General features: G+C 27.2%; 1 protein-coding gene across 6 annotated transcripts in view; it reads right to left on the reverse strand.

The window, feature by feature from the left end:
- Ctns (lysosomal cystine transporter cystinosin) overlaps nt 1-16,358 on the reverse strand; it is a 32,365-nt gene extending 16,007 nt beyond the window's left edge. The window contains exons 1-10 of one of the 6 annotated variants that reach the window (XM_016061043.5): nt 16,012-16,353; nt 15,777-15,871; nt 15,617-15,695; nt 11,321-11,500; nt 9,945-10,085; nt 7,653-7,752; nt 7,453-7,572; nt 4,938-5,117; nt 2,041-2,158; nt 369-1,441 (exon numbers count right to left, since the gene is read on the reverse strand). In XM_016061043.5, the coding sequence (XP_015916529.1) occupies nt 1,323-1,441; nt 2,041-2,158; nt 4,938-5,117; nt 7,453-7,572; nt 7,653-7,752; nt 9,945-10,085; nt 11,321-11,500; nt 15,617-15,695; nt 15,777-15,843 (1,104 nt within the window). In that variant the 5' untranslated portion in view covers nt 15,844-15,871; nt 16,012-16,353 and the 3' untranslated portion in view covers nt 369-1,322. Of the gene's footprint in view, nt 1-368; nt 1,827-1,888; nt 2,159-4,937; nt 5,118-7,452; nt 7,573-7,652; nt 7,753-9,944; nt 10,086-11,320; nt 11,501-15,616; nt 15,696-15,776; nt 15,872-16,011 lie in introns of those variants that run through there. The other 5 variants (XR_011637651.2, XM_071185118.2, XM_071185119.2 and 2 more) reach the window with 5 other exon arrangements.
- Between the last annotated feature and the right edge of the window lie 582 nt (nt 16,359-16,940).

Below are 16,940 nucleotides of genomic sequence, written 5' to 3' on the forward strand. Positions count from 1 at the left end.
ATTAATCGTGTATGTTGCTCTTTCTTATTTCATTTTTTGTATTTTGTGATTATAATTTAGCATGTGTGTATCAAAAATTTTCTCGAAGAAATTCTCTGATTTAACTTTTTGAAACCACTCATTTTGGACGAAAATATTTACACACACATTTGTAAATTTTAAATTTAACATGTAAATATCTATTCTCTGGTGGTTGCAGCAGAGAAACCTCAGTTTTGTCATTGAACATTTTGTGTGATACTATGTAAGTTTTAATACCAACCTTTTTAAAGTTTTATATCTTAACAATTAGATATCTGTTGCACATTAATTGTTTAATACATGGGTGCACATTAAAGTTATTGTAGCCAGTATTTTTTAATTTACAATTAAATATTTTTTTAAATCTACTTCTTATTTTAATTTGTAATTCAATACTTTTGTTTTGTACAACTTGGTAAAAATCTGACAGTAATATTTAATGTTCCTTCAAACATAAAAGAGTCCTACATAAAATTTTGATAAAGTTGTGGCCCGCCATTTGATTTTTGTTTTTAATTGTGGCCCCGGCCTCAGTAAGTTGGAAACTCCTGGTTTATACTTTCAATGATTGTAAGAAGAGAAATTATGAGTTATTATTTATTTATTTCATTTTAGAATATCTGCGTCATTAAATGCAAAATTCCTTAATTTTTTTTATAGACTTGTGCGCTGCCATTTTGAAACTATCATTAAAGCAAGTACCATGAACCTGAATTTCTTGGTTGAATGAAATTCTTGGTTCTTGCTTTAAAGAACCATTACCCCTAACAGAATTGTAACAGAAATTAAGTAAGCAAATATTAAAAAGCAAATGTATCAGCTAAGATTAGAGAACCATTATTATTTAGATTAGTTTGTTATATTTTAAGCAAACAAAACTGTTAAAAAGCATATTTAGAAGAAAACTACTTCTATTTTGCATTTAAATGACATGAATAAAACAAATTATAACAAAATGGTTGTAATAGGAACTGGTAAATTCTACATAAAATGCAATTGGCGGAACCACAGAGAGTTCAGGAACCAACAAAATTGAGCATAGCTGTCAAAGAGCTAATACCTCTTTACAGGAACTCGTTTATAAAAGTAATAATGTTGAGCAAGGAAAATAAAGCTATACATAATGGAAAGGTAACCGAGTGCAAACTTTACAAAGTTACCTATCAAAACTTTCCACTGTTCTACAAAAAGAAGAAAAAAATTGACATACTTTAATATTTTGGAAAATAAATACAAAATCTGATTGTATGTGAGGACAAAAGGCTGCACTCCAAAAGCAGCAAGAAAAAGGAGCAAAAAATTTACTCAGATTGATTTCGATAGAGAACAAAGTGCTGAATTGCAAAAATAAAATCAAAGGTTATGGAAATTAGCCCCAGTCCGAACTTCGTTCCATTATAAAATATCTCTTTCCATTGTTCTATAAATAAAAAGAACATAATTTTTTTTTTTAGCACAGCAATATTTAAAAAGATTTGATTATCAAAAATTTTAAAAGGTGCCACCACAACCAAAGAATTGCTAAGGTAGAATGTTAGAAAACGCTTAGCAAGCTGCAAGCTAGGATGGGGAATGGAAAAAGTACAGTTCTATGTTAGTATTCAAAGTGCTAGTAGTAGTAGAGTTAGTGCATGCATAAGTAATTACATTTGAATGTCAAGTAACATTCAGAATAAGTGTGTTAGTAATCAGAATATCAAAGGTGTTAGTAATTAAAACATAATAGAAAGTAATAACTTTCCAATAATTATCAACCAAAACAAAATATACATTATTATTTAAAACATAATTTGTGCAAATGTTATCTGAAATTTTAAAAAAGTAAAAACGATATATGACCAACTAAAAAAAGTAATATTTTTTTTACTTATTTTTAATGGTGCGATTATCAGAAATTGTGAAATCGATTAAAAAAACATACTATTATTAAAAACATACTATTATTAAAAACATACTATTATTAAAAACATACTATTATTAATTTAAAAAAACATACTATTAAGAAAGAGTGTTACTCACCAAAGTTATAAGCTGTTATAAACATTTGTCCAATACTAAAGAGACCACCAACAACATCAAATAAAACAGTGCCTATACTCCAACCAACTGTTGATTTTCTTTGGTAATTGTACACAACCTAGATATTTAAAAACAAAAATTAAATTTCAATAAACCTTAAAAACAAAATTTAAAACTTTGCTATATGCACATGTAGTTCACCAAAATATTGTAAGTTTAGTGAATAGAACATGATATTTTATGTTTAAATAAATAATATTTTTTTATAAAACTTCAAATAAGAAAAAATACTATATAGAGTGCATAAATAATAGCACTCTGCTTTTCTAAAACTACAATATTTTGAATAATTAAACACTGATAGAGCTTAATTGCATAGATATTTAATAAAACTTTCTTCAAAATATAAAGAGAGAGAGAGACATGTGAAAATTTAGAAATAATCACAAACATCCATTTCCTTGAAAGATGAAAGTATCTAAGAATGTTTCTCTTTTATGTAATGTTTAGCTACAACAATAATTTTAATTGCAACATTAGTATTCTTCATCTATACAACATTTACCTACTGCTGTAGTTTTAATTGTAACACTAGTATTCCTGTTCTATACAATGTTTAGTTACTGCTACATCTTTAACTAGAATTTAGTTACGGCGACCCAGGCAAATATGCCCATACGCCAAATGTGAGATGCCTCGTCGTCGACTTGAAATCCAGCTCGGCACGAGGACCTAGCAATATGCGGACACCGGGCATGGCCCCGAGTCACGCAAGAATTGTAGCACCATAGTCGCGATCGAGAGCAAAGGATGCCCGACTGGTCCAAAACCTGAAAAGCGGCAGTGCCAAACCCTCCACAGACGGAGCCGAAATTGGGTCAACAGCAGGAAGACCGCCGCCACCCCGCGATCCATCGAGGGCCCTAGACCTGGAAGGTCTCAAACCCTTTACTTTATTAACAAAAACACAAAAAGTATTAAATCAAAGTATTACAAAGCAAAAAATCAAAATCGCAGCAGATTGAGAGTCGCCTGATCTGGCTTACAAAATGGCATCGCAATTATGCCATTTTGTAAGCCAGATCAGGCGGACTCAAGAAAACCATCGACTATTGCGGCTAAGGCAATCCTAGCCCCAATAGTCGATGGTTTTCTTGAGTCTCTGAATTGCTCTTTTCTGCGACATGCAGCTTCTGCTTAAAGCACTATGGTCGGTTCTCAGGTTGGAGCCGTACCTTTTATTCGTCTCGTGACAATTCACACACTTTGGTTTGCTTTTGTATGATGCCACATGATGGCCTGCTTCGTCGCAATTTGAGCACGTTTCTGCGTGGCCGCAGTCTTTTGCAATGTGTCCGAGCCTGTTTCAACTATATCATCGGAGCGGTCTTAGGTATTCCTTGGTACGGTAGCACTTCCATCCCACATAGACTCCTTCTTTTTCGAGGGTCTCCTTAAAGCACTTTGCCTTCATTGCAACAACCCAGTGGACACTTTTTTGGCTTTGATTGGAAATTCGACTTCAAAGTTACCGTCATGAATTTCGTAATTATTTGCACTCAGGCATCTAGAGAGGCTTTCTTAACTAGAATACTAAGTACAATGTTGAACTAATGCTGTAGTACTAATGCTATTACTAATGCTGTACTAATGCTATTACTAATGCTGTACTAATGCTGTACTAATGCTGTAGTTTCAATTATAACACTGGTATTCCTATTCTATACAATGCTTAGTTACTGCTATAGCTTTAACTCCAACACTAGTTATAATGTTAAACTACTGCTGTAGTTTTAATTATAACATTACTATTCCTGTTCTTTACAATTTTGAGTAACTAGACATTAGAATTAACTAGCTATAAGCTTTAACTAGAATATTAGTATTAATCCCTCTGTACAATGTTAAACTACTGCTATAGTTTTAATTATAGCATTACCATTCTTGTTTTATAAAATGCTCTAACAGTTCTTCCTTTTTTTTACTTATGAAGTACTAAGCAATTCCATGATACAAAGAACAACATAACAAAATATTAAGTTTTAAGAGCATCCCTTCATCAACAAATTTCTTATTTTTTTATTATTTCCGATATAAAATCAAAAATTGTAGTTTTTAAGTATTTTGCAATAATAATAAAGCTTATTAAAATTGTAATATAGCTTGTACTTGTATCATCAGTCACAGAAAAATTGTAACATCATTCAAAAGAGCTCTTCTTCTATTTGCCAATTTCTATATGTCTTTTCATATGTACTATCAATGTTTGCAGATAATTTGAAGTTTTTTTTTTAAAATAAATAAAAAAAACAAAAACAATCCCATTATTGCAGACACATTTTACATTTTTATTTGAAATATAACATTTATAATTTTTATTATAAGCATAATAATATTAAGTTATTGAAAAACATCCCATCCAATTTTTAACTCTTAGTCTTTATAATTGTAACAATAAAAATAACTGTATCTACAATTCTTTGAATTATAGCAATAATTATCTGTAAACTTTTAATTAAGTTTCTTCTTTCTAAATTGCATATTGCTAATATATAACTTAAATCCATGTTTTTTAAAATAATACATATGTTTATATGCACGTGGTTCCCTTTTTTAATGGGTTACAAGTTACTTAAACCCAGGTTACAGCACATAGAATTAAAATGACTTTCTCCTGGTTTTTATTAAATTCATTTTTTCCACTTTTTTTTAATCATTGGTGCCCTTCATTATCATTTAAATGACAAACAAAGTATAAAGCAAAATAATACTGCACATTTTGTCATGAAACTTAACACCAAAAGAGTCTAATATAAAAATGATAACCAATACCAAAACTTTGATAACTCTGTATGACAAATTACAAAAAAATATTTTTAAAAAAAGTTATAACATACCTGAGGAATGTACTTAGTCAGAGTAACTCCTAACTTTACGTAGGAAAAGAAATACAAGAAGGTCAACCAAGGAGTGTATTTGTTAACATGCAAAGCAGTAAGTAGAAGAAAAACTCCAGCTGTAGACCAAACAAGAGCAAGTATTGCAACTGTAGACTTTGCAATCAGCTGATCTCCTCGCTGAAAAATAGTTGAGTAGTTACAAATAGATTCTCCATTTATGAGATAAATTTAACAAATTAACCAGATTAAAAACAGGTTATTATGCAATAAATTAGTAAAACAAATTGAATTAACAGTTTGAAAAAGGAAAGAAATTTAAATATTTTTTAAGAAGCAACCAAGTCATTAGCAAGATAAATAATAATAAGACTTTGGGGCAGTTTGCTCCTTTAGTGTTTCAAATATGAATTTAATTTTATTATTCAAAAGCATGATTTTCGTAACTCAATTTTATATTACAACATGAAGAATAATCACTTCAAATGAGTAATACCAAGAAATTGAAGCAGAAAGACGATATAAAAACGCCATTTGCTTTTTAAAAAAAAGAATGGAAGATTAAGGAATTCATAGTTAGCAAGTCTTGAGAATGGGTGCCAGTTTTTGTGCGCTCGAAGCACGCTAACATTTACCACCATATTCATATTTTTAGAAGCAAATATAGTTTTTATGTCGTTAATATTTGCTCCAATTCAAAAAGTTTAGGAGTTTGATCAACCAAAAGACGTACTTGTACAAGATGAAGATAAATAAGTAGCCCATTAGGAAATACTAGCTCAACTAATATACATAATTATTTCAAACTTATAAGGGTATTAACAACTAAATTAATTTTGATTTTTCTGATTTGTTTTTATGTGGTTACAGTTTTAGTTTGATTATTAAGAAATTCAATATCAGATTATACTTTTATCTGAAGGCAATTTTGCATTGATTTAGATTTTTATTTGCATCACTTAATTTTGTGTGATGCAGATAAGTTGAATAAGAGACCTGACTTAAAATTTAAAATGCATCTATTTTTTTTAAAAATTGAAACAAAATGTTTTTAGTAGCAATTTTGTCATTTTACTTTTCTCATTTTTCTTGGAGCAAACTAACAACAACAAAAAAAAAAGAAATAAATAATAAAAAAATAAAAGAAAAACAATTTCATCTTCTTCAGTTGTTAAAAAAACTTTTCTTTATTCAAAAGTCGATAACTCATTTTTTAACTCTCAGATACCAAGACCAAGATCTCAGAACCAAGGGAAAAAATAGTATTAAATTTTTAATGCAGATTAATGCTTAGCTAAGCATTTAACAAATCATTTGCTATATTATTGCTAACTATTTCTATAAAGTAAAATTAATCTTAAGAGATATCCCTACACTTGAAGATGCCTCAGTTTCCGATTAATTAAATAAAATTATGTGCAAACAAATCAGGAAATTTTTTCTGGAATCAATCATGACGAATATGTTCAAATTGACAACTAGATCATTCGTCGTGGCGAAAAAATCAAAGACGTCATTGTACAAGAAGTGACTCAAAAATGGGATGATGATGTTAAGGAAAAAGAAATTCCAGAAGGGAACAAAAGTAATTTAATATGTGCCCCTTCTGTAGCCCTAAAAATGATTAATTATCTAAGAAGTTTGTGGAATTTTAAATTATTGCTAAAAATAACTTATTTCATGCAATAATGATACTGAAAATTTTATTAATACTGCAAAATTAATAATGTAGCTGCTAAAACAAACTGATATCACAAAATATTTTAAATAATTCCGTACAAAGATTATTCTCACTCTCTCATAAATTATGATTTTACAAATTTCCACTTTATTACAACAAAATTTATAATAAATATATGAGTTGAAGGTTATTATTAAAAATTAAGAATATTGTACGGTAAATTTATTTCTTTATTAAAAATTTTATTTTATTTGACTCAATGCTATATTTATTGTTTTGTTTTCTTTAAACAGTGCTTATTTTTGAATTTTGGATAACTGAATTTTAATAAATTTGAGCCTTCTCCCATCCCATTTGAGTTAAAATTGAAAAGAGTCTACTGTATTCCGATGTTCAAAAATTATGTCTACTCAAATTATTTAATAACTAATAAAGAAACTGAAAAAAGCATAGTTTTTGACATAGTAGAAAAAACATACATTAATTCCTCCTAAAAAATTTCGAACAATTTTCGTAACTGAAAAATATTTTTATTTACATTGAAAGACGAAAACATATTTTTTTTTTCCGAGATGCACCTGTATTTAGCACTGACAGTAAAAAATTTTGGCCAATAATCACAATACTTATTAGTTTATTAATGCAAATTTAAAAAGCTAAATGATAACACTTTTAGATTATGTCTGGCTTCAAACTAATAGATTTTAAAAGTTTATTCGTATATGTTTTAATAAAATTGACAACCAGAATATAAACACAGTTCAAAGGTAGAAAAGAAAGGAAAATAAAAGATAAAAAAAATAACAACAATCCTGTGTAAATCTATTAACTTACTTCATAAATAAAACACTGGAAAATTGTTACAAGAGTAGCAAATACTGCGTGAACAGCAAAAACAACATCATTGGTTTCAACAGGTATAATTCCAGTAGGATGCACTGTATGATATTCAAGCTATAAAAACAGAGATAAAATTATCTCAACTACACTGTTAAAAACAATAAATATATACCTAAAGATTTTAAAAGATTTACCTGAACTTCTTTAACATATTTCAAACCAATATTGAAAACAGAATAGGCTATAAATCCAGTCAAATTCAAACCAAGGAAATCAAAGTTCAATCCAATCACACTAAATAAAAATATATAAGCAATAATCAAAAATTTAGAAGGACTATTGATATCAATTAAAAAATATAGACGTTTCTAGGCAATTTGTAAATACATTTAAAAATATATAATAATACACAAATCTCTAAAAAAAAGAAAAGTTAAAATACTATTTTATAAAAAAAATTAAAAAATGGAAGCCAGAGCTTTTAAGAAATGTAAGTGTTTTTTTTCGGTTATGAAAATAGCAAATCAAATAAATTTGTAACTTATTACATGTTTAAAGCTTATGGGTGAAAATAGCTTTTACGTTAATTCCTGGGTACTAAATAAAAAACCTGAAAAGAGAAAGTAAAAATATTTTTTTTAAATATTACAGTGTATAAAATAGCTTTATTTAGATTAGACAACAGTAGAAAGAAAAAAATATGCCATGAACTTAAAATGGAAGATAATCTGATATTTATTTCACATTTTGTTTATGCATTTAAAATAAAATATGTAATATTAAATTCATAAAAATTAAATTAATCTGCTTTTATAGATATATTTCAAAGTTCTTTTATTTCATTTTTTATTTATTCTTTTCTTTATAGATATGCATAAGGAAAAACATAAAACTTTAAATCCAAAATACAATGTACGAAAAAAAAATTTTATCGTAATTTAAATTTAAAATAACTAATTAAAGAAAATGGATTTCATTTTTACAGCTAAATATTAGTAATAGAGCTATTTCTGTCACAAATTAAATTTTTAAATCTACACTTATTGAATATTAAAAATCAATCAAACTTTAAGAACTGCTTCCTAAAACATATATAATATTGCACAATTTATAAACAAGAAAACATTCATTAAATGTTTCAAAAATATCTGAGATTTTATCAGCCATAAAGACATTGTTTGATAAAACCAAAATAGATAACTTCCCCGCATTCAAGATAGCTATACAAATAGTAAAGACACAATGAAACATTTAAACTAGTAGCACATAAAGTAGCATAAACTGGTAGCATTATTATACTTGGTAGCACATACGAAAACCAGAAAAATTATAATAAATTAAAATATAATAAAATGCTGAAATTCCTTACAGTGATGAGATGGAATGTTTTGTGCCAATTGGAACAGGAGTTATCATTTAAAAGTATTAATTTCCTACTCTTAATACAGTTTAAAGTTATAGAGCAATTGAAGTAATAATTTTATCTGCAGATAATTCATAACTAAAGTAACACCAAATTATCAACAATTACAAACTTAAATATTAAAAAAAAAAAGTATCAACTTTTAGCAACAATTTATTATTAAAATTTTTTTTTCAAGCTTAGCACAATTCTGAAAATTAAAAGGCAAAGCCGTACTGAAAAGGACTAAGACAGGAGCAATTGTATCGAAATTCCTTACAAATATGTAGTGTATTTTAATGTAAAAAAAAAATTATAATTAATCCAAAAACTTAGGAAATTCTCTTACGTACAGACAAGATATGTAGTGTATTTTAATGATTAAAAAAAATAATTAGTTAAAAAATTTAGGGAATTCTCTTACATACAGACAAGAAAATATAAAAACTACAATTTTAAATAAAGGCTCTTTATAGATTTACAAAATAAGATTCTAGAGAATTAGACCCATAAAGCCATGTCTTGTCAAAAGGTGCTAATTTTAAAGCAGTTCTTACAAAATTATCCGAATTTTTATTATTACAACTAAAGAAGAATCAGAATAATAATAAAAAATTGAGGAGTAATTTTGTGCAAAAATTAATTTTTGTGAAAGCAGCTAAAAACCCCTAGCAACAATTTTACCTTGGTCCCAGTTGGGTTCTAAATTGGTTCAATATGGGTCGTAAAAGAACATGCACCGAGGGACCAATATTGGGATGCCTAGATTCTTTTATACTGGTCCTAGAATGGTCTATATAGGGCCTACATTGGCTAAATAATGGATATAAAATATCGGGTGGATCTGACAAACCTATATAGGGCCAATATTGGTTGTAAAGTGGCTACAACATATCGGGTGAATCGGAAATTTCTATATAAGGCCAATATTGGAAAAATAAAGGCCCTTTTAACGCTTATTGAGCTTAGATTCATGAATATTGGCCCAATGAGGGCTCAAGTTATTTTGTTGCTAGGTAAGATTGGTGCATTTGTAGCAGAAACTTTAAAATATAATTTTTTTTTTAAGTATAATAATTCTCACCTTTTCCTTTTGTAGTTTTCAATGATCTGTGGATAAAATGAAACAGACCAAGCAATGAAATATAACCATCCAATTATTGAGCTAATTACATTCCAAGCATCATACTTGTACACACCAACTCTAATATATGCGTCTTTAACACTGAAAAACAGAAATTAACAAAAATTGTAGTAAAGTAATAATATTATAATTTTCAAAGCATTGTAATTTATTTAAAATTGATCTAGTGAACTCTGATTTTTCATTTAAAAAAGTAGCAGAAAAGCATTACCAGCTGATATTTTCTTTATACATTATATATATATATATATATTGATATATTATTTTCTTGATACATTATATACTTTTTCTGATGCATGCTTATTAAAGATAAGTCATTTAAAAAATAAATAAAGCCTTTCAAGAAAGAAAAAGATCCAAGAAATAAACACCATAAAAAATGTGTATAAAAAATTTTTTTCTCTCAAAAATTCACATATTTCGAATTCAGAATAATTAAACAATTATAAAAATCTTTGTTTGAACTACATTTCCAAATTGCTACTCTTTAAGATCTGGAATAAATAAATGCTTACAAAATAGGTCTACTTCTACAAAAATAAAACAAGAATAAAGACTCAAAAAGAATTGACTCAGACAGAAATATAAGTCTTTATATATACAGATATATAAAGACTCAGAAAGAAATTGTTTACTCTTCTAAAGTAGATACTAACATTTTAAAACACCGGTTGTTTTCCTTTCACTGACTGAACCAAATTTGTTCACCATATATCTTGATATATCTTATATAATTCAAAATAAATTTTAATTGAATTGGATACTCAGAAAACACATGTTTGAATAATTTAGTTTGGGTAGGAATGTAGAAAATTTTAAGGCAGTCTATCATGGTATGTTTTTAAAACAGAATACTATAATATTTAAAAAAATACAAATGGCAACACTTTGGTTGTCCTAAATATTTCTGGTACTGTAAATGAATGGTGGTTATCTGTTTCAGGCGAGATAAAAGTTCTATCACAAAATCATACTTATTTCAGTATATTAAAACTACGACTAATAAAGCACAACTGACATCAATGATATTTTAAAAACTTTTTCAATGCCCTATAAATGTCTGAGTACTAAAAATACAATATTTCTTTTTAATAAACAGCACACATATATTCATTAATATACTAATATTCTCTTGACACAATTTAAATGTGAGTCTTTTGAGACAATTTAAGTGAAAAAACAAATTTTACGTTCTCTCATCAAATAGCAGATTTTAATTTTTTAATTAAAAATGATGTCTAGTCATCATTAATGCATCTTCCTACTGTACAACATTTCATGAAAATAAAAAAGATCACTCATAATATTCATCTTACATTAGTATAGGTGGCGTCACTTTAGCGATTACAGTTGTATGCCCAGCTTCTTTTGCCGCAAGAGTAAAAGTTAAATCGATCAGAGTTCCATTTTCAACAAAAGTGCTATTCGGCAATGGATACAAATTATTACCATCCGTATAGCCAAACCAAATAGTAACATTTTCAGATACTGGTTCGCTAAAATAATACAAATTTTAAAATAATTATTCAGAACAAAACAAATAATTAATAAGCACTTCATAATAAGATACTATAACTGCAGATTTTCCTGAATAATTTTACTCATTTTTTTAAGTTATGAATCAACAAATAATAAGTTTTAAGTAACCTACATTTATTTATACACACAAATGTATTATTCGCACAACCTGCTTCGTTTGCAAAAAATTCAAAATTATTATTTTTATTTTGTTGTCAAACTACATTCAAATAACTGCAGCAAGTTGTGATGCCATATTCAAAACATAAGTACATAATAAAAAGTAACATGCTTACTACAGATAATAGAACAGCTATAACTCACTTCAATGGTTTTAAAATTAATATATAACTGTAATCTCTATTCAATGCCTTTTTTATATGAAAAAATATAATTTGGTCAATATCAAATAGCCAAACACTAATAATTTTTAAATTCCAAATGCAACTATTTAGAGAAAAATCCACTTGCAATTATAATACTTACTACTAAGGCCCGATATTAGAAAAACACTTTAGAATTTTCTTTTTCTAACATTGTAAAGCTCAATATCTAATGCAACCTTGTTTTACTTAAATACTTTATCCCCATTTAAAATTAACATTCATAACCAAATAGTGTTAAGAATTTTACATTGGCCCTAGTTGGGTTCAAAATTGGCTCGATATGGGCCATATAAGAACATGAACCAAGGGACCAGTATTGGGATGTCTAGATTTTTTAATATTGGTCCTAGAATGGCTTATGTAGGAGCAACATTGGTCGAATAATGGATATAAAGTATTGGGTGAATCTGAAAATACCATATGGGACCAATATTGGTGGTAAAGTGGCTGTAAAATATTGGGTGAATCAGAAAATTCTATATGGGACCAATATTGGTGGTAAAGTGGCAGTAAAATATTGGGTGAATCAGAAAATTCTATACGGGACCAATATTGGTGGTAAAGTGGCTGTAAAATATTGGGTGAATCAGTAAATTCTACATGGGACCAATATTGGTGGTAAAGTGGTTGTAAAATATCAGGTGAATCAGAAAATTCTATATGGGACCAATATTTGTGGTAAAGTGGCTGTAAAATATTGGTGAATCAGAAAATTCTACATAAGGCAAATATCGGAACAATAAAGGCCCTTTAAATCAATAAATATTTTTAATAAAAGTTTCATTTTTAATATCTAAATATAAAATTATAATTTATAAACCAAAGTTATGAATTTTTAATCATCAGTTTTTGGGCATGAAATTAGAAAAGATAGCTTTATAATAGAAATGAATAACACATAATCTTCAAAAAGAACCCTATTTTTATTTTTTTAAATTAATAAATAAAAAAATAAACATCTCATCTCAGAAAAAGAAAAATTTAAAAATCACTATTGTCTCTAAAGATAATAAGAACAATCAAAATTAGATAAGGGACGAAACAAAGAAGTCTATCTTGTTTCACACTTTGAAAAAATTTCTTACTTACTCTGCAATAAATATAAGATAAAACTAAATAGAAAAACAAATATTGTAAACCTAATTTTAAAACCAAAAAACCACCACAATAAAAATCCAAAACTTTAATAATTAAACGTATTTTTGAATAATTTTATTTATTTTCTTTGTTTAAGTTAAAACAACCACTACATGTTCACAATTTTTTAAGTACAGTATACTCTCTATATCTCAAAAGGGACACTGAGAAAATTTTGAGATAGGGAGTTTCCGAGATAAGAAGTTTAGAACTAAATATTCTCTAAAGAGTTCTCTAAAAAGTAAAGTTTTGAAACATAAGAATAACTACTAATAATTATGCATGTATTGATAGTTGACTTTAAGTCTAAATACAGCAATGATAATTTTGTTTATAAAAGTAAGATAATAATTATGCAAATTAAATAGAAAAAAATTGATCCACAATAAATTTACTTTGTGATTTTTTTGTAAAAATTCATTTTCAATTTAGAAAAAAAATTCGACATAACAAGGTTTTGAGATGAAAATCACTCTTTGATATAGGAATTATAATTAATATTATGTGGATATGTAATGCCAAGGAGAAAGATATTTCTTTGACATTAGAAAGTTTTTAAGATAAAGAAGTTTGAGGTATCAAGAATATACTGAAATATATTAAAATATCTTATTCAATAAACTAATTCAATAAAATTGTACTGCAAGAAAATTAGTTCTGGTTTTATTTTTTTAGATTTTTAAAAAAAAAATAACAAGAAAATTAGAATTAAGTAAGAAACCATTTTCTTTTAAAAAATTGAATTGGGGAAAAAAAGAAACAATACTGTAAATACACAAAATTTTTAAAACAAATAAGAAATCATATACAAGTTTAATAAAGGAATATAAGTTAAATAGCAGTAAATGTTCTAAAATATTTTATTAATTTCCAAAAAGATGCAATCTATTTAATTTCTATTTGCTTTAACAAAGTTTGGAGATACAGAAACCTAGTTTTATACTTTAAAATAACTTTACTGCTTCTCAAAAAATACTACACAAGTGTTTAAATTTATGTAATAAATGGAACATAAAAGATGCATATAAGAGGTCCAAAAACCAAATGTGGCTCTAGAATCTGAACTAATTGGGGAAAAAACTACAACAGAAGAGATTTTAAAAAAACAAAATAAAAATTCCAAAACCTTATGATACTAACCATAATGCTCTGCAGTTCAAAAATAGAATATCTGCAATACAGGGTAGGCAAGTTTTTGACACATGACGGTTTTTACCGTCATGTCAAAAACCCCTCTGTCAAAAACCCATAGTTCTGGTAAAACTGAATTTTTATTTGAGTTTAACTGCTTATAATTTAAAATAAATTCATTTTTGGGCAATAAAATTAGAAAAAAAGTTGTTAAAAGATATATAAGAACAGATTCTTGACTAAAACAGAAATCGACTGGGCAATGAAAAATGCGCAAAATTAGTCACTTGCTATCGTATGCTTCGCACAGTGACCCCGACTACTGAACATTTAATCTTGTTTGTAATTAAGTTTTGTTTAATGTGATTTTTCAACTGAATAAAAGTTTTTAACTTGACAAAATAGCAGTAATTCTTGACTTAGAGTTTGTTAGTAGTTACAAGTTTTGAAAGTTTTGTTTAGCTTATTTGTAATATTTAAGAAATTCCGAATTTTAAATTCTTCTTTTTAGTTCTTGAATTTATTAATAGTTCCAAGCTTTTTTGTTTGTTTGTTTATTTCTAACAATTAAGAAGTGCAAAGTTTTGAATCCTTTGCAAATCAAGCTATAATGATAAAAGTAAGCATCACTATTTTCAAAAAGTATATTACAATATTTCTGTATGAATGTATATCCTTCCATAAGAATACATGTATATAGTTGCAAAATCAATAGCAATCATTTACAACATTCATTTATAAAGGCAATTACGTGAAAATAATATATTGTCTGCTATATGCCATAAATTAAAGAAAGCAGTGGTTTTCTTACGGTTTTTACCAGTAAAAACACGGTTTTTACCACTGTCATGTCAAAAACCAGTTTTTGAGGGCTAAAACCCAACCCTGCTGCAGTATATATATATATATATATATATATATATATATATATATATATATATATATATATATATATATATATATATATATAAATATATATATAGATAGATAGACAGAGATGTCTACAAAGAATGATAAAACCTGCTATAACTTAGCTTTATTAAAAAAAAAGCTAAGAGCATAAGATTTTTAAAAGTTTTCCAATTTAAAAATATTATCCACATATTTTGTCTCCTATGATTGGCGGTTCATTTCGATTGGTGGTAAAAACATATCACTACAGTACCTATATCAAACCATTAGGTATTTTTTACCACAATTAATTAAGCATCAATAATTGTTTGGTACTTTCTTACAGCTTGATAACAGCATGTAAGCCTTAGATGTTTTAAATAAGAATCTAATGTAAGCTAATAAAAATTCAAAATAATTGCCTCTTTTTCAGACACATTTATAGATGTCTTTTCCTGATTAAAACTTATTTAGTTTTAAAAAGAAGAGAGAATCACTAACAGGTAGATATAAAAATAAAAAATTCAAAAAATAAATAAAAATCTTTACCTTGAATTCAAGTTAAAAGATGCATTTGTGTGTAGATTGAAGGAGATTTCTCGTTCAGAGACAGACAGAACATTGACAGCTACAAACAAGAAAAATATTAAGATTGTTTAAAATACAATTATTTCAATAAAATACAGTAGGAAAATAATCAATAACAAACCTGAAGATGGGATGACAATGCTTAAGCAGATAGCACATAAAACGAACATCGCAGACTGTAAAGCCATTTCTTTAAAAATATGAAAAACAGAGATTCTATAAAAGAAGATAATTGTATAAGAAATTAAATGGCAGTGCGAAAAACTACACCATTTGGTAATGACAAATTAATTTTGTAATAATAGCAAAACTAATTTATAAATAGTAACAAAGATAAGAAAATCAACTATAAATACCCTGGTAATATAAATTAAGTAACAGTATAGAGTGAGTAACAGTTGAATAAAATCAATAAATAGTTTTTAAAAAATTTCAAACCTGTGTAGGTTTGTTATGATAGTTAAAAAGGACTTTTTTTAGTTTTGCTGGAGATTTTATAAGCAATGAATTACGTCATTTAGAAACAAACTGATTAAACGCGTTATCTTTTTTACTTTCTTAAAACAAAAAGATAACATGTCACATATTTAAAAAGGGAGATGCGATAAAACTTAATTATGACATTCAATTTATGAATCATGATCACATCCTCCCACAAACAGACGAAGCAGACGCATTTCTGTAAACAAAAAAAGTATATTTTAAAGAAATAAGCGTCATAAATATGGACTAAACGGTTTAATCAGTAAACGTTCATAAAGTTATATAAAATAGGTAAGAACGAATTAAACTCAAAAGTAGCAAACTTGGTGCTCCCAATTTTAGCTTTTCTGAAAATTTTTGTCATGTTTCCCAATTACGGTTAACGATTACATTCAAATTAGATTCTGAAATTTTCAAGGGTTATTTTCACTCTTTTGATTTACTCTTGTGATTGGTGAAACCTGATTGGTGAAATGCATTTCCTGGAGAAACATTTACCAGTCAGGATCTCTCTTTCTCTCAACGGCAAACGAAGATGCGGCAATCGCATGAAACAATTTTACCAGCGAAAAAATTGCATTCACTGATATATTTGAATTAGCCACTTTATTTAGATTTAGAATTAGTTTAGGAGTAATAAAAGATTACATTTTGTTTTTTCTAATCTTTACGATTAAATTCAGTTAGATAATGCCAGAAAGATAACAAAATTTCCTTATTTTCCCAATTTTCTTCGAAGAAAACTGGAGCTCCTTGACTAAATGAAAAAAGAAAAAAAAAGGGTTTATTCATTTTAAAAGCT

Source organism: Parasteatoda tepidariorum, chromosome 5 (genome assembly GCF_982258835.1).
Source record: "Parasteatoda tepidariorum strain Cologne lab strain chromosome 5, Ptep-v5.0, whole genome shotgun sequence".
NCBI lineage: Eukaryota > Metazoa > Arthropoda > Arachnida > Araneae > Theridiidae > Parasteatoda > Parasteatoda tepidariorum.